The following is an 18,379-nucleotide window of genomic DNA, read 5'->3' on the forward strand; positions in this document are numbered from 1 at the left end:
GTGTACAACAGAAGGTCCTCCACACCAGGGCAGTGTACAACAGAAGGTCCTCCACACCAGGGCAGTGTACAACTCGCAAAGTAGTGACAGAGGAGATCAGACATTCTGGAAGAGTTTTAGATCGAGCCAAGCAAGACTGTAGCTGTGACTGTTGATAACACTGACAAAATATGGATGTTGCCATCAAGAGGCTACACATCCTAAAAATAGGATGCTTTGCGCACACATTGAATCTGGCAGAGCAGAAAATCTACAAAATGACTTCCATTGATAAATGGGCAGCCTGAAATCAGAGCAGTGGTCGTGCGGGTCAAGAGATACTCGATGTCCAAAACAGTCTTAAAGGAAAAGTAGCAGCTCCCTGGTAAAGAAGCCAGTTCAATCTATTAAAGTACTATTTTGAAATTCCCACATTTAACAATTGAATTCAATATTCATGTGTGCGATAATTAAATGTATGTTGTTGTTGTCGTTTCAGGCCTGCCGCACTCGCTCATCCTTGATGTCAAGACCAGATGGAACTCTATCCAATGAGAGATTCATGGAGCAGTATCCAGCGATCCAAGCAGCAGCCTTGGACCCACGACTGCGAAAAGCAATGACCTGGACCGTCTGAAAGACGAAGACTTCCATAAGGCTGAGGAGTTTGTCCAGCTCACAAGAATCCTCTATACATCCACAATGTGTGTGTCATGTGAAAAGAATGCCACCTGTGGACAGATCATACCCATCCTCCACAAACTGGAAGAGCACTTCACTGTGAAGCATGAAGATACGTTTGTGGCAACCATCAAAGAGAAGGTGTGGGAGAACCTCTCCGAGCGCTATCAGGATGAGGACATTCAAGCCTTCCAGCATCAGGCCACAGCAATGGAACCCAGATTTAAAGGGAGGCCGGTGAGTGATGCCACCTGGGACAGGCTGAGGAAGGCAACTGTTGAGGCCAACGTGACAGGAGCAACACCAGGGCTGTCAGAGGAGCTGGAGCAGACATACACAGAGCACCAGCAACAGGAGGAGGAGTCTGAAGGAAATGGAGGAGACAGTCCCTCCATTGTACAAAACAAGGAGTGCCTGAGAGGAGCTGTTCTCAGAGGACAAGGAGTTGAGGTTGACGATCCAACAGGACACCTCTTCCCTCACCCTCAGTGAGTGTGTTGACCTGGAGGTTGAGCTCTACAAAGGCCTGCCTCCAGTCTCCATGGCTGAAGATCCTGTGATGTAGTGGTGGGAGAAGAGAGCTACTCTGCCCCTCCTCACAAACATTGCAACAAGCTACCTCTGTGCTCAAGCCTCCTCCACCCCTAGAGAGGGTATTTTCTACTGCAGGGAACACAATAAGCCAGGAGAGGTCCCGACTTCTGCCGGAAGGCAAATATGTTGATCTTTCTCCAGAAGAACTGATAGTCCTTCTGCAGCCTACCTGCATGCCCCACCTGTGTTGCTCTATACTACTGCAATTTATTTTGCTGTAAATAATTGTTTATTTTACATTTCAGAAAATAAAGCAATGTTAATTCAGTTCTTAATTTGTTAAATAACCGGTAAGAATACCGTTAAAAGTACCAGATTGATAAGCAGTATCGGTAAGAATAGCAATACAGTTACAATCTTAATGATACCCATCCCTATTCACACCAGACATCCCAAGAATATTGATGAACTGAAACAGTTTTGTAAAGAGGAAAGGTCCAAAATTCCTCCTGACCGTTGTGCAGGTCTGATCCGCAAATACAGAAAACGTTGAGGTTATTGCTGCCAAAGGAGGGTCAACCAGTTATTAAATCAAAAGGGTTCACATACTTTTCCCACCCTGCACTGTGAATGTTTACACTGTGTGTTCAATGAAAATGTATAATTGTTTGTGTGTTATTAGTTTAAGCAGACTGTGTCTACTGTTGTGACTTAGATGAAGATCAGATCACATTATGACCATTTTATGCAGAAATCCAGGTAATTCCAATGGGTTCACATACTTGTTCTTGCCATTGTACTTGCTTAATGGAAAAGAATGTTGGTGGGAAAAACAAATGTTACACTCAATGAGAGTTCAATACTGTACGAAACAATTGCCCATGAAAGAAATACTTAAAATGGCAAATGGGGGAATTGTGACATGTGGGTTGCGTATTTACAGTGTTCCACTTGTCAGGTTCCGCTTCTCAAACAGTCCGTGACAGTCTTCTGGGGCCAGTTGCAACATCCTGGTCTTAACTCTACGCCCAATCTAGATTGAAGACAACTTTTTTTATGCCCAACTGGTGCAGAATGAGTAAAAGGTCAGAACTGTAGAAAAGCTCCCAGTCCATCTCTACAGGTTGTTTTTCCAACATAACATCACCTTTCCTGCTCACTGCTCTTTCCATAACATCAACGCAGGCTGAAAGAAATGTTGAGCATCTGCTTTTGCCAAAAGCAATAAAAAAAAATATGTCCAGGAATCTGCCTCCAGAATGAAGGGTGGTTTTGAGCAGAACAACCATGAGCACTGCAGAGTATTTTTGGTCAGCCAGAGTGAAGGGTGTATTCGTTTTGTATATTATTCTCATCAATTCTATTATTTTATGGCTCCTGGAGGTATACATTTCATTTTGATTTTGGGGGTCTGAAGCTTGCGGGGGACAATTGGCAGGAAATGACATCGTCTGGAGCAGGTGTGTGAAGCCCAGATTGGCGTGTTATCGTGAAATGCCACTGCCATCGCTGATGGTCGTTCACATCATTTAACGTCCCCTGGAAATCCATTACTTTAGATTTGCACGAGGGAACACACCACACACACGGAGTAATCCTCTAGAATGCTGACACTACAATTAGTCATGCTGCTTCTTTCATCTCCAGTGTGAGTGGGCTCAAGAGAGATCCAGGAGGCTGAATATCTAAACACACACACACACACACACACACATACACACACGGAGCCTGACACAAATGCATACACCACTGCAGACAACTGTCCACAATCACAAATGGACACACTCCTGGAGACCAGCCAACTGAGCCCAGCAGCCCTCCATAACAGGCGAAGAGGGTTTATTCCCATGGGGAGGGAACCATGAGCCTGATGCAGAGACACACACTGGAGCTATTCTGCACCAGGGCCACAGTATAGAGATGAAGTGAGAGAAAATGGCAGTAGTGAGATGGGAATTAAAGGAATTCAATTGAAAGCTCAATCAAATAGTGCTCCAGTAATCAGACTGCAGTTACTGAGCTGTAATCACACTGACAACCTGAGAGGATGAAAGAGAGGAGAAAAGGAAAGCGAGCGAGAGGGAGGAGAATGAAAGCAGGTCAACTATAAAATTCAAGGGTTCAGCAAACTGCAAGGAAAGGGCTTCCCTCTGTAAGAGTCTCTCACACATGCCCGACTCACACATCGTCTCAGACATTCTCTTACACACATACTCTGTCCCTCCCCAGGATTACAATGCAAACGGTGCCCTTTCCACTAACAGAGGCCTTTATTGTTAGTGCGAAAGTAAGGTGAACTCCGGGAGGGCCAAGGTAAGAAAGGGAACGAGTACATTTAAAAAAAAGACCCACTTAAAAAAAGGTCAGCCTTGTGTTCTTTCCTCTCATCCCTCAACACAATACTTCTCTCCATCTTCTCCTGTTCAGAAACTGCTTACGCACACGCAGCCACACCACTCTCCTCTAAACTGAACTTGAAGACGGCAGAGTTGGGGGAGTGAGGGAGAGGAAATATCAGCACAAAAGGAAAAAGATGACTTTATTTTCAGAACTGCCTTTCTCCATTGAGCCATTCAGAGAAAAGGAAAGATAACATATTAGGAAGGTAAGGAGTTCTAAATGTCTCCACTTGGTATTCTATTGGGGACATACAGTAATTGTGTAGAGCTAGGAGTAGTAGGACTATTCATCACATGCTCTTCAGCCAGACCCCCAGGTTAAAATCTAAAAGACCAATCGCCCATGTAGAGAGCATCTCTCCCTACAGAATATCAACAAGGGATGAATGTTAGTCAGGTTATTTTTACAGAACAAACAGCCTGGAATGGATAGATGACTTAAACATCATTAATTGCCATCTCCAGACACATCCACATGCATACCAAATAACCAGCAATTAAGGAAAGACATGTTCATTCTTTGCAAGGTATCCTTGCAAGGTATTGCATGTCGTGTGTGTGTGTGTGTCTAGCTTACTATTCTTCTCCGAGAAGCGATGTATCTTTCTGTGGCTAAATCGGTTCGTTCCAGGCCAGTGTCAGAGCTAGGACAAGTTGTTCTGGCTGGTAACTCTGGCTACCAACCTGCTCACCCACCTCCCCCAATCCTACCTCAGCCTTCAACCCCTCTCCTGCCACTAGGGCTTGGCGAATCATGTCAACTTCGTTTTGAATAGGAGAGAGAGAGAGAGAGAGAGAGAGCGAGAGGCTATCTGGCCCAAAAGATCAACAAATCATTGACCTGTTTAGAGAGGTAGAGGGAACTAACCAATAGGCTGAGCCGAGTCCTCCTCCAGGCCTGGTCTACACTGCAGCTCTCTGCTGACGCACCGCCCCCGGCCAGGAATACATAAACAATAACATACTGTATCAGCAGAACCATTTGAAAAGCTGGTGTCTGGCAACAGTTTCACACACTTCAAAAGAGAGTGAAGGAATAAAAACAGACAAAATTGTCACCCAAGGCCAAAGCGAGGGGGGCAAAAAAATCCCCTCGCCTACATGAGCAAATCTGAAGTGAACACCCTCTTTCTCTGCTCTCCCTCACAGAGCAGAGGATGGCTTTTATAGCCTGGTTTACCATCCTCTATAGGGAATCTAGGGAAGGACGAATGAAGGCCCAAACTCAAACATGCTGCAGGGACAACCAGACAAATGGCCAGTTTTGATCAAAGGGAAGCAGTGAGCTGATGCACTAGAGCCCACATTTGAATCTACCCTGAAAATAACGGTTATCCTCCACCTCCATCGCTGTCTTTTTTTAGAATGCTATCTTTCAGCCTGGGTCAGGCCAGAATAGTCAACTTCTATATTAAACAGACTAGAGAAGGCCTGAGCAGTAGAGCTCCTTAGAAAAACACTGGCAGCCCATAGACTGGGTCTGGGAGAGAGGCGGTGTGAGGGGGAGGAGAGAGGGGCACCTTGTCAGAAAGAATTTGCCAGTGAGTTTCTTCACGTAGCTCCATGGCATCAGTCAATACTGGGCTGTCAGGCCCGCGTGGCCACAGCTGCAGCCCACAGAGACAAGGTTGCTGTTGAGGCAGGCCTGGCCATCATGATCAATCAGTGTTGTTACCCTGCCAACGATGGAGATAAACCCCACCCCCCGCAAAACAAAAACCCACACATTTTCACTTCTGGTCAGGTCGAGAAGTAACAAGACCAGTATACCACTTTCTATCTTTTGCATGGAGTATGACCATTACATTGACTGACTATCTCACTCTACACACACACACACACACACACACACTTTGCCCCTCTATAGGGACATCTGGCTGATGAGAGTAGGAAGTGTATTTCTATGAGACAAGCTGCTCGATCTGTGCCACTCAATGCTTGTCATGGAGTCAAAGACCTACAGCTGCCAGGGAATTGTCTGTGACCAGAACATGGAGAGGGTGACAGGTGCATGGGCATCAGATGACAAGTTATGGTCATGCACAGGACACCAGTGATTTCCTGTATTCAGACCAGAATATGACCCATATCTGAAAGCACCTCTCACTGGGGTTGGAAATGATCAGTTCTCTTGTACAATCCGTTTAGACTTTACCTGCAGCATACTACACAATCTTGTTATGTCTATAAGTATTTTAAACGTGTACGACCATGAATGATGGTCTCTTATGTTTGGCACAACTTCACAAAGTAAAGTGCTAAAGTGCCTTCTGCATGTCCCTGCGGAGAGGGATTAATGTGATGCATAGCACGTGTATGTGAAAGTGTTGACCAAACCAAAGCAAGGATAGCCTCTCAACAAATGAAATATATTAGCCCATTTGTCTTACCTCTCCCCCATGGCCATCAAATATCCCAAATATAGAAGGGTGACTCTTGTTCACGATGTCAGTGACGACCTCGAAGCGGTCTTCCATGTGATCTCTCCGGCCTTGGATGGAGTACACGGCCACATTGTTGCTCTTGAACTCCCAGGTTTTGGAGAACTCTGCGTCCAGAACGTCGAGACCCCCGAATTTGTCATTCTGCATAATCTCCGCCACTTTCCCCTTGACCATTTTGACAGCATCCCGGCTGGACTTGACGATGGTTTTCACCTCGTCAGTGTGGAAGAAGTAACTCCACAGAGCCAGGCTTATGCATAGGAGGAACAAGGTCTCTGGTCTGAGCAGAAAATAACGCATGATCCGACCCAAAAGAGACAACAGTGTCATCGTATCCTCTATCATTTATACAAACAAGAAATCACTGCAGGTTGTTATTGTTTACCCGCAACTTTCAGTCCATTATTATCGACGCTAGAGTAAATAATCAGCGAAACCAAATTCAAACGTAGTCTACAGCACATCTGGTGTGAAAAGCTGAATTAATTCAAACCAACACTAATAGCTCAATGTAGCAATGCGGCTTGATGTATTGGAGAATCCGTAACGTTAGACACTGCGGGGTGTAAGACTCTGCCTTGGCTGGCTCACTCTAGCATAAAGCCCCATGAACCAGCGATTGTCCCTTGTCCATATGAGGCAGTGAATCACAACCGTTGCAAGGAGGAGAATGGTAGCTATATTAAACCTCAGTGGGAGAGACCCCACTTTGAAGTACCTCGTTTAACGCTGACTTGAAAGCAAACTGCATGCTCCCTCAACCTTTGGCAGCGAGGTTGCGATTGAGTTGTAAATAGTGCACATATTGAAGCCGAGGATGTGTTCCATTTCAGGACCGAACCAATTGGAGCACGTGAGGTGTGCACCATTCAACCTGGTTTAGGATAACATACATCATATTTCTGGAGGGGCAAACTAAATGTCATTTGCAACTTTATACTGGCTGAATAGACCATTTATAGAATTTGGGTAAATTAGTTTTTGACCTACATAATTTATTGACGGATGCACGCACCCCCCACAGCGGATTTTTAAAATCTGAGCCCACCTGTTTATATTTGTTTACGGCAAGCCCCGAGGATCAGACCAGGGGTTTGTCTACTAAGGGATAGAACTGTGGTGAAAATGGACTTTTCGGTCGAAGCATGTTAGGATAATTTACGCAGTAGGTTATGAGAATGAACCTAACAGGTTTTGGGAGAATTGGGTTAAGGTCAGGAAAACAGTTAGCGTAAGCTAAAATGCACCAACAAAAATCGACTTTGACGTCAATTGGACAAAAACTGTATCCCATCTAGACATGACCCCAGTTCGGTTATAAAACAGATAAGGCAAAGGTTTAGAAACTCTATGGATAAGGTACTTTGTAAAATTCTACTGTGTTTGTTGTTGTTTTTAATATTGGCGATGATGAAAGATAGGAGGAAGGTATAGATAATGATAATTCCTTTAGTTCGATAAATCGATCTTCTTTGGGTAAATTAATTGACCTTATATATTTTTTAAATACGTATTGCGTTCTTGTCCAATGTATATCAAAATTAATTAATTTGAGTATTACAACATTTGTCAATCATACCGTCCATATACCGGTAGTGTAGTTTATTCTGTCTGTATTTAATTTGAATGGTTTCTGAAGCTACTGCACTCAGGCAAACGAGAGGGGACTGGGTCCTTTTCTCACCAGAAAGTGGTGTGTCGTCATCACCCTGCTCCTCCTTTCCAGATTGTGGTGGTGAAACGTGGAGGTCCGCAACGTGGCTTGGAAAAACATTCTGCAAGTACGTGTTGTTTATCAGTTGTCTCATTAAATGGCACGAAGCCCCCCCCGAAACCTTTTAACACGGTGCCTCCTATGTAATGACAAAACTGTCACGACCATCGCAAATTTGTCAGAAGGAAAGCTGTTCCCTGTTAGCTAGGCTAAGGCTGGCTAGCAGTAAAGTTACCGGCCATTTAAATCTGTCCTTTTCTATCTAACGGTTACTGTTTGGTGAAGTTAATCCAATTGTATACATAGCTAACGACAACTAGCAGCAAAAGGGGGTTTGTCAGATGAGTTGTGACATTGTGATAAATGGTTAACTACCTGAGCGATATCATAGAATTGTAGCTAAGTCTGGCTAAGTGTCGTGTGGGTAAACATCTTTACCAGGGAAGTTAGTGCACTAGATAACGTTAGCTGGCTACCATGTATTGACCATAATCAATACACATTACCCATGTGGATGTGTTGTATGCTAATAGCATTACGTTTTTGTATATCACCTAAAAATTAAATATGTATCTGATTCATAACATCAGTCTGATCTGTCATTTATCTAGATCTCACTACAACACCCACACCATTTATAATGGAGTACATGCAAGCTCCTGCTACAAGCAGCCAGGGGAACATGTAAGTAGAATATATGTTCAGCCTCCTAAATGCTACAAATAATTGTCCTTTACCTTCAGTGTGAAGGTGTAGATTCATAACCTTTTCAAATGTATCAGCTGGTACACAGTACTAATCAAGGAATGGTTTCTCTCCTCCTTAGCCTGTGCTGCACCTGTGGCATCCCCATCCCCCCAAACCCAGCCAACATGTGTGTGTCTTGCCTCCGGACCACAGTGGACATCTCCGAGGGAATCCCCAAGCAAGTCAATCTGCACTTCTGCAAGCAGTGTGAACGGTACTGCCCAGACCACCATCACAAGCTTGTCAAATTTAGGGCCACAGCTAAGAAGTTTACATCCCAGTCTTGTGCTCTTACTGCCCAAGGTTCACTAGTCAGTAAACTGTGGGATCTTACCAAGGCTCCATTAGTTCAGATGGATTGATTGCGCCTCTTTCTCTTCCATGCAGGTACTTGCAGCCTCCAGCCTCCTGGGTGCAGTGTGCTCTGGAGTCCAGGGAACTGCTCGCCCTCTGCCTTAAAAAACTGAAGGGCAACATGACCAAAGTGAGTATCCCTTCCCTACTCTGCTCTATTTACATTCAAACATACACTTGTTCAAAATTTTCAACAGGGCTGTAGCCATTCACCTCAGAAACTCGTGACCTTCCAATCCAGGTGCGTCTGATCGATGCTGGATTCCTGTGGACGGAACCCCACTCCAAGCGGATCAAGTTGAAGGTGACCATACAGAAAGAGGTGAGAGGAGAAATAAGAGGCGTCAGTGTGTGATATTTAATAGAATAGATTAGTGTGGATTAGGAACCTGATTAGGTGGACGTGTCCCACCACTGACTTCCATGTTGTCATTATTTAATCCAGGTGACAGTAAAGGGGTAAAGGGCTGACTTCAGAGCACAGTGATTGGGTGAAGATTAGCCAGTGGCTTTCATCTTCACTGCATGACCTTTCAGAGGAATCTGAGCTCCTCAGGGCCCAGGCCTTAGTCTGGAGTGTGGGAGGTTTTGTGTGACCAGTGATCTTGTATCTAGATGCCCTTTAGTCACCAGAAATAGCAGCACCAAACCCTGATGAATAAAGTCTGACACATCAGTGTTTCCCAAATTATGGTAATGATCCGCTGGTGGGTCACAGCTTTCTAGCCCAGTTCTGTATTTTTTTTAAACAAACAAGTGTTTACCTGGTGTGTCGCATTAGTCGGTCATATAAGAGAATGGTGGTTGATGGTAGTTTGGCCTGTCCTGTCCAGGTGATGAACGGAGCCATCCTGCAGCAGGTGTTTGTGGTGGAGTTTGTCATCCAGGGCCAGATGTGTGACGACTGCCACCGTGTCGAGGCCAAGGACTTCTGGAACTCTGTGGTGCAAGTCAGACAGAAGGTACCACTGATGATTAGAATTATATTATTCATGTTGCTCACCACAACAATCATTTTTAACATGTTGTGTTGGTAACCTAATATTGGGCTGGTCCTTTTTAGACTTCTCACAAGAAGACCTTCTACTACCTGGAGCAGCTGATTCTCAAGCACAAACTCCATCAGAACGCACTCAACATCAAGGAGATCCATGGTGGGTTTGGGATACAATTTACTGCTCTAAAGTGGGGTTTCATCCAGGAAGAGACACCAGACCATTGATATTGATGATTTTCTAAAAAGCTTTCCTATCCTGGGCTTTAGAACGACATGGCCATGTGTTTATAATCACTGTGGTAGGATCATAGTACTGAGCATTCCATTTACCATGCCAACAATGCTCAGTCCTATTTTCAGTCACACACACTGTGTAGTGAGAGATATTTCAGAAACAGCACCCAGTGTGGTTGGACCAGATTGTAAGGGAAAAGCTGCCCTTTGAAAGTTCAATATAAATGACCTCCCTCTCTAGCCTGAGTTAAAAGCCTTGAGGTTTCAACATGTGGTGGCCATATTTCTCCCTGCGGTGCCCATCTTGGCTATATTACTGAGGCTGGCGTGTTAAGTGTTGGAATGGTGATGACGGCGGTTACGTGTGGTGTGTGTGCCTGTGATTAATCTATCAATTGAAGACTGATTGGTTTTGAATCTTTCTCCTCTCTCAGAGGGTATTGATTTCTACTATGCCACCAAGCAGCATGCTCAGAAGATGGTGGATTTCCTCCAGTGCACAGTCCCCTGCAGGTAGGAACAGTTCACCAGAGTCCCTCCACTACGTTTAGAGTTTGCCCTGTAGTGACAGAACTGTCTGACCTGGGGTCAGTGTCTAGGGGGTAACATCATCTTACTCTGGATGGCGCCTTCATGGTTATTGTATAATGCCCATGCAATGTTCATTTGGTGTTGAGACATGTTAATGTTGAATTGAACAGTGATGAGCTAGACCGCACTAACTACAGTAAGTGCAGTCTGTGTGGCTAGTGCTATGATTATTCAATGTCTATAGACTTATGTTTGGACACACCTACTCATTCCAGGGTTTTTCTTTATTTTTACTATTTTCTATATTGTAGAATAATAGTGAAGACATCAACTATGAAATAACACATCATGTAGTAATCAAAAAAGTAATAAACAAATCAAAATATATTTAAGATTCTTCAAAGTAGCCACCCTTTACCTTGATAACAGCTTTGCACACACTTGGCATTCTCTCAACCAGCTTCATGAGGTGTAGTCACCTGGAATGCATTTCAATTAACAGGTGTGCCTTGTTAATTTGTGACATGAAGGTCAGTCAATGCGGGAAATGTCAAGAACTTTGAAAGTTTCTTCAAGTGCAGTCGCAAAAACCATCAAGCGCTATGATGAAACTGTCTCTCATGAGGACCGCCACAGGAAAGGAAGACCCAGACTTCTGATGCAGAGGATAAGTTCATTAGTTAACTGCACCTCAGATTGCAGATCAAATAAATGCTTCAGAGTTCAAGTAACAGACACATCTGAACATCAACTATTCAGAGGAGACTGTGAATCAGGCCTTCATGGTCGAATTGTTGCAAAGAAACCACTGCTAAAGGACACCAATAAGAACAATAGACTTGCTTGGGCCAAGAGACACGAGCAATGGACATTAGACCGGTGGAAAGCTGTCCTTTGGTCTGGAGTCCAAATTTGAGATTTTTGATCCCAACCGCCCTGTCTTTGTGAGATGCGGAGTAGGTGAACAGATGATCTCCGCATGTGTGGTTCCCACAGTGAAGCATTGAGGAGGAGATGGTGTGGTGACAGTGTCAGTTTATTTAGAATTCAAGGCACACTTAACCAGCATGGCTACCACAGCATTCTGCAGTGATACACCATCCCATCTGGTTTGCGCTTAGTGGGACTATCATTTGTTTTTCAATAGGACAATGACCCAACACACCTCCAGGCTGTGTAAAGGTTATTTTACCAAGAACGAGAGTGAGTGGTGGAGTGCTGCGTCAGAGGACCTGGCCTCCACCCAATTGAGATTGTTTGGGATGAGTTGCACTGACTGCAGAGTGAAGGAAAATCAGCCAACAAGTGCTCAGCATATGTGGGAACTCCTTCAGGACTGTTGGAAAAGCATTCCTCATGAAGCTGGTTGAGAGAATGCCGAGAGTGCCTTGATGACAACATTGCACAAAGGGTGGCTACTTTGAAGAACCTAAAATATATTTTGATTTGTTCAAAACTCTTTTGATTGCAACATGATTCCATGTGTGTTATTTCATAGTTTTAATGTCTTCACTATTATTCTACCATGTAGAAAATAGTAAAAAATAAAGAAAAACCCTTGAATGAGTAGGTGTCCAAATTTTCGACTGGTACTGTATATCATTTTTTTCAATATTTATTTTTAGCTTTGCATGGAGATGCTTGAGAATGTTGCCTATTTTCTCTCTGACATGATATATTCTTGTAGTGTTCTTTATGGTTTCTTTGTCACCCTGTCTTGTTTAGGTCGAAGACCTCCCAGCGCCTCATCTCCCACGACATCCACTCAAACACATTCAACTACAAGAGCACCTACTCCATTGAGATCGTTCCTGTTTGCAAGGTATATAGCATTTTCCTCAAAAATATTGAAGGTCAAATGCTCTACATGTATCTCAAGGGGCTGAACATTTGTTGAATAGGTGAACAGAGTGCACCTATACTCAAATGCTCAGGTCCAAACAGGCCAAGGCAGACCTATACAGATTCCCTGTTCTTATCATAACAGACACGGCTTCCCTTGGATAGAAATGTAATGTTTTAAAAGATGATTTTGAACCGTCCAATGGAAACTAAATTTGAATCAATCTGGGTGTGTAAGTCTTTACGCAAGTCTTTAAGCAAACGTTTTTGTTGAGTGAATGTTTCTTGTCAATGCTCTTCTGTTGGATTCATGTAGTAGATTCATCTACTCATAGGTTCTAACATGTAGACTGAGTACACACGTATCGATGCTTGGCTTCTGACCATACATGTGAAGAGTGATTTTAGTTCATATCCAATTCTATCCATGTGTTTTTCAATGACTGAATGACTTAACATTTTCAAGATCAATGAAATGCATTCCTAATCAGCATCTTATTTTCTTTTGCATTGTGAGACAAATTGTAATCACGCTGATGAAACCAAGAGAACATAGCCGACCCCTTGTATAACCAAACTGGCAATACAGCCTCTGTTATTCAGATTGTTCATGAAGGTGTAGCCTATTCCAGAGTTGAATGTTAATCTCTGCTGTGCTACAGTTTACTGTGGGTTTCTCTGGGGAATAATCAGGTGGGAAGGTTGGCATTGGGAAGAGGTTTCAAAGTTCCCTCTGACCTGACCTCAGTCTGACCCCTGGTATGTTTCGTCTCATTGCCCAGGACAACGTGGTGTGTCTGTCGCCGCGTCTGGCTCAGAGCCTGGGGAACATGGGCCAGGTGTGTGTGTGCGCCCGAGTCACCAGCACCATCCACCTCATTGACCCCAACACCCTGCAGAGTGAGTACAGTACACACCATCCACCTCATTGACCCCAACATCCTGCAGAGTGAGTACAGTACACACCATCCAGTACACACCATCCACCTCATTGACCCCAACACCCTGCAGAGTGAGTACAGTACACACCATCCACCTCATTGACCCCAACACCCTGCAGAGTGAGTACAGTACACACCATCCACCTCATTGACCCCAACACCCTGCAGAGTGAGTACAGTACACACCATCCACCTCATTGACCCCAACACCCTGCAGAGTGAGTACAGTACACACCATCCACCTCATTGACCCCAACACCCTGCAGAGTGAGTACAGTACACACCATCCACCTTTACTGTCGGCCCCTAGCTGCCAGGGGACAGAGGCTGTTTCAACACGCGATTTTATGACTACTGAAAAATGTATTTTACAGATATGCTTTGCTTCTTTGATTGATGTATTGCTGATGTGTTGACAAGTCAATGTTTCAAGGCGATTGGATGAGTGTGTGCATGAGTTTGTGCTTGTGTGATAAAGCATCAACAGTTTACCATCTGTTCCAAATGTTTAGCATCAGTTTTAGATTAGACTGATGGAATGTGATTATATTCCACTTGATTTTAAGTATTTTGTACCGAACTGAACCCTGTATCGTTTACAGTGCGTCTGTTCACCACATGCTCATCACCCTCCCTTCACTCTCAACAGCTTCCCTCTGTGTCTAATCAGGGCATTCCACACATGACACACACACTCATTTGCTGTCACTACTGCCTGTGTGCTGTGTGTGTAAAAAAAAAAATCCCTCTGTGTTTAATTTGAATATTTTGAAAGGCAGGGCACATGTTTTTAATTAGTGTTCAAAGAAAGGATATTTTTGCTCCAGTCTCAACCCCAGCCTCTGGGCAGAACAATGATCCATGCGAGCCAAATCACTCGACTGCAAGAGGGAGTGAAGTTCAAATAAATCAATTTATCTTGTGTGTGCACACAAGCATGTCATCAATGAGTCTAAGAAATGTTGGGGTTTTGAGCAGTGAAAATTGAAACTCTGGACTGTCCATAGAGATAAACATCTAATTCTATTTCTCTCAGTCGCTGAGGTGGACGGGGGCACATACTGGCGCAACCCCTTCAACAGCCTTGTTAGCCCACGGCAACTGGAGGAGTTCATCGTCATGGATACTGACATCATCAGGAACCAGAAGCTGGGGGCGGGAGCAGGCATAAGGTCCAATAAGGTAGGAGTTTTGAGGGAAATGGGCGGTGATTTAGAATTGGGCTGTCCCGTCGCTACTGCGCGATGGGACAGGAACATCCCTGCCAGCCAAACCCTCCCCTAACCCAGACGACGCTGGGCCAATTGTGTGCCGCCCCATGGGTCTCCCGGTCGCGGCCGGCTGCGACAGAGCCTGGACTCGAACCAGGTTCTCTATTGGCACAGCTAGCACTGCGATGCAGTGCCTTAGACCATTCCGCTACTCAGGAGGCCCACCAATTGTCATACTTTAATAAAAGTATAGATACCTCAATAGAAATTTACTCAAGTGAAAGTCAGCCAGTAAAATACTACTTGAGTAAAAGTCTAAAAGTATTTGGTTTTTAAATATCCTTAAGTATCAAAAGTATAAATCACTTAAAATCCCTTATATTAAGCAAAGCAGACGGCACCATTTTCTTGTTTTCCAAAATGTACGGATAGCCAGGGGCACACTCCAACACATTATTTACAAAAGATGCATTTGTGTTTAGTTATTCTGCCAAATCAGAGGCAGTAGGGATGACCAGGGATGTTCTCTAGATTAGTGTTTGAATTGGACCATTTTCCTGTCCTAAGCATTCAAAACAGGTAATGAGTATTTTTGGGTGTCAGGGAAATGTATGGAGTAAAAAGTATAATATTTTCTTTAGGAATGTAGTGAAGTAAATGTTGTCAAAAAATATAAATGGAAAAGTACAGATACCCCAAAAAGCGACTTAATTAGTACTTTAAAGTATTTTTACTCAAGTACTTTACACCACTGTGTGTATTCATGCGTGCAACTTCCCACTTGACTGCGGGGCTTTGGTGTGTTTGTGGCTTTAATGACAGTGTTTTGAAGCAGATTGAATTATGGGGATCATTTCTCTTTTCTTGGAAGAAATGTCAGCACATCAGATTAGAGAGAAACCCTCCACATTACAATGAAGTGTTTCTGTAAAATGAAACAGGAAATGGGTTTGCTACGGTACGATAATGTCCCCTCCCCCATCTAAGGGTGTTGGACAACTAAACACCCTTCATCCGTTTAGTGTAAAGGAATAGAAGTAATGGTGGCGCTAGGGTAAATCTTGTGTATGTGTTCTGATTTGTGTGTTTCCAGCACACCCTGGCTGAGGTGTGGGTGCAGAAGACCTCAGAGATGGACACGGCTCAGCAGTACCACTGTCGCACCCACCTGGGCCACCTGCTCAACATAGGAGACCTGGTTCAGGGGTAGGTGACTGTCATGGGCTGCTATACAGCTACTAAACTCTTAAATGTTCATCTAACTTCTTGCTGTATAAGAGAATCAAAACAATACCTTACTCTTTTGATTGTGAAGTTAGAGAAAATATGATTTCACTTTTGTTTCACTCTAGCTTTGACTTTGCCAATTCCAACGTTAATGATGAGTTTCTGAACAAGATGAACCCGAGTCATATTCCTGACGTGGTAAGAACCAGTACATACTACTGTGTGGACACACTCATGTATCCTTCAAAACAGGGATCTCCAACAGGTAGATTGTAGCTCGCAGCCCACATATGAGAAGCTGCCAATCAATTCTGAAAGTACATTCAGTTTTCCATCACAAACTGTCATAAACATAAAGCTCCCAGCTACTATTCAATCAGTCACATTGACATTTTCCCACCCCTGGTTAGCCACTATTGGCTTAAAAAGCCAAAAGTAATATAACATCTGCATATTAATTTCCAGCAATGTTGCCCCTGTCTGTGTGTTTTGTACGTGCATTTGTCTCACTCCGTATGTAGCCAGTTAGCGACGCTAATGATTACATTTTTTTTTTTCAATTGGTTTGTGTGTTTGAGGTTCAACCCCACATAATGTACATTGTGCACATTTTAATACAGTAGGGTGGACAGACTTCCCCAAAACTTTCTCTATTAAATGTTAACCTCAAAGTAGGCTTACCTGACAGAACTATAAATCATGATTATTTGTTTGAATTGGGTGGCCATTGTTTTTCAAACTCTGCCATGGCATGTGCTTCAGCAGTAGGCCTATCAGCAGAAACATCGCTAGACCGACACATTCCACTCTTGCCTGATGCTCAGTTAAAGGGGAATTACACACTTTTTCCAGACATCATAAATGTTGTTCTGATGTGATTTAAACATGGACATGGACTCAGAACATCAATTTTTGTTGTTTCTGGAAAACATTAAAAAATATCCAAAACCAGGAAAAATACAATTCTGGAAAATATAATTTTATGGGGCCTGTCATGCCAAATACTGTTTATCAACCATTATTTGACCAGGTATGTTGACAGAAAACAGATATCTTGTACACCAAGGACCCTGGGACGAGGTAGAGGAGAAGAAAACAATGTGCCTATCGGAAAGCAATAAATTAAATTATAGCTCGCAACGTTTATTTATATATATAAGTAGCACATGCTAGAAAAGGTTGGAGAACCCTGCTCAGACCAGACCTCTTTTACCATGTACTGTACTGTCTGTATAACATCACATTGCCCCCTGGTGGACATTGTGGTATTGGTTTGATTTTGTTTGCTGCATTGAGTTGAAATGTCAATTCTTTAATGGGAAAATTGGCCACCTGACCACGGTTCACTTCAAGAGTTCACTTCATTTTGAAATGAGAGCTCAACTGCATACCTGTCAGCACATGACTGCAAAGGACAGAATACATCATAACAAAACTAAATTAATGCATGTATTGAAGCCATTTGGGCATGTTTGTTGTGGACTTGCAGGTGCTAATCAAGAAGAGCTACAACCGCAGCAAGAGGGTGAAGCGCAGGAACTGGAAGCTGAAAGAGATGGACAAAGATAGAGAGGGCATGGCGCCTGAAGATGAGAGGTAAGGAGGAGAGGAAGAGCTGATGAGAGAGGAGGAATATAGAGGGGTAGAAGCAGGAAAGGATGCGGAGAGAGAAAGTGAAGGATGAATATGCTCTATATCCAGGTGATGACTTTGTAAGTTGTGAAAGGTGTCTGTGATTTATTTGTTCTCCTCTCTTCCTGTTTCAGACAATACCAGGACTTCCTAGAGGACCTGGAGGAGGACGAAGCCCTGAGAAAGAACGTCAACATCTTCCGAGGTGAGTGGGACCGCAGCTTTCTGCTTGTCTTTATAGTTCTTCTTGCAAGAATCTGGATGTTTTCCTCAATTGTCACCCATAGCTTTCTATTGATATCAGCTGATGTACGAAGGGCTATATAAATAAATTTGATTTGATTTATTGATCTATTTTAGCTGTAGCCTCATGATGAAGTTGTTTTATATCGCAGATGCGTCTAAGATCCCAGTGGAGAGTGATACGGATGACGAGGGCGCCCCTCGGATCTCTCTGATGGAGATGCTGGAGGACCTCAGCCTGACAGACGCCACCGGGGGAGAGGGAGCCGACATGCTGACCGAATAGAGAAATCACCAGCATGCTTACATCCACATAATGACTGTTCAGACCAATCAGGGTCTTAACAACATCAACATGATGTTTGACTAGACAAATGGGCTCCCGAGTGGAGCAGCGGTCTAAGGCACTGCATCTCAGTGCAGTGTTCGAATCCAGGCTGTATCACAACTGGTCGTGATTTGGAGTCCTATAGGGCGGCGCACAATTGGCCCTGCGTCATCCGGGTTTGGCCGTCATTGTAAATAAGAATTTGTTCTTAACTGACTTCCCTAGTTAAAGGTTCAATAAAAAATCCTACTAATAACATGAGTGATTAGTAGTCCAATAAGAATGGCAATGCCATGCGCTGTCAGCTACCATTACTTACAGTCTCCCCCCAACAGCAGCCA

General features: G+C 43.8%; 2 protein-coding genes across 2 annotated transcripts in view; one reads left to right on the forward strand and one right to left on the reverse strand.

The window, feature by feature from the left end:
* LOC115141730 (protein phosphatase 1L-like) overlaps positions 1 to 6,952 on the reverse strand; it is a 59,866-nt gene extending 52,914 nt beyond the window's left edge. Inside the window, exon 1 of the mRNA XM_029680885.2 lies at positions 5,984 to 6,952. Within this exon, the coding sequence (XP_029536745.1) occupies positions 5,984 to 6,382 (399 nt within the window). The 5' untranslated portion in view covers positions 6,383 to 6,952. The remainder of the gene's footprint in view (positions 1 to 5,983) is intronic.
* A 196-nt stretch (positions 6,953 to 7,148) lies between these two features.
* Positions 7,149 to 18,294, forward strand: nmd3 (NMD3 ribosome export adaptor). Its single transcript, XM_029680883.2, has 17 exons — positions 7,149 to 7,396; positions 7,764 to 7,818; positions 8,363 to 8,435; positions 8,578 to 8,712; positions 8,886 to 8,982; positions 9,094 to 9,174; positions 9,686 to 9,814; positions 9,916 to 10,006; positions 10,518 to 10,596; positions 12,340 to 12,436; positions 13,239 to 13,356; positions 14,434 to 14,579; positions 15,702 to 15,814; positions 15,961 to 16,033; positions 17,325 to 17,431; positions 17,602 to 17,672; positions 17,863 to 18,294. Exons 1-17 carry the CDS (start codon positions 7,388 to 7,390, stop codon positions 17,994 to 17,996), a joined length of 1,608 nt encoding a protein of 535 aa, XP_029536743.2. The 5' UTR covers positions 7,149 to 7,387; the 3' UTR covers positions 17,997 to 18,294.
* Positions 18,295 to 18,379: the final 85 nt, after the last annotated feature.

Source organism: Oncorhynchus nerka, linkage group LG14 (assembly GCF_034236695.1).
Source record: "Oncorhynchus nerka isolate Pitt River linkage group LG14, Oner_Uvic_2.0, whole genome shotgun sequence".
In the NCBI taxonomy this organism is placed as follows: domain Eukaryota; kingdom Metazoa; phylum Chordata; class Actinopteri; order Salmoniformes; family Salmonidae; genus Oncorhynchus; species Oncorhynchus nerka.

What these genes read in the sequence shown, in the direction of transcription:
- nmd3 (XM_029680883.2), top strand. An exon ending in CTTGGAAAAACATTCTGCAA is followed by an intron (nt 7,819 to 8,362) that starts GTACGTGTTGTT and finishes TCATTTATCTAG; the next exon opens with ATCTCACTACAACACCCACA. An exon ending in TGACCCCAACACCCTGCAGA is followed by an intron (nt 13,357 to 14,433) that starts GTGAGTACAGTA and finishes TATTTCTCTCAG; the next exon opens with TCGCTGAGGTGGACGGGGGC.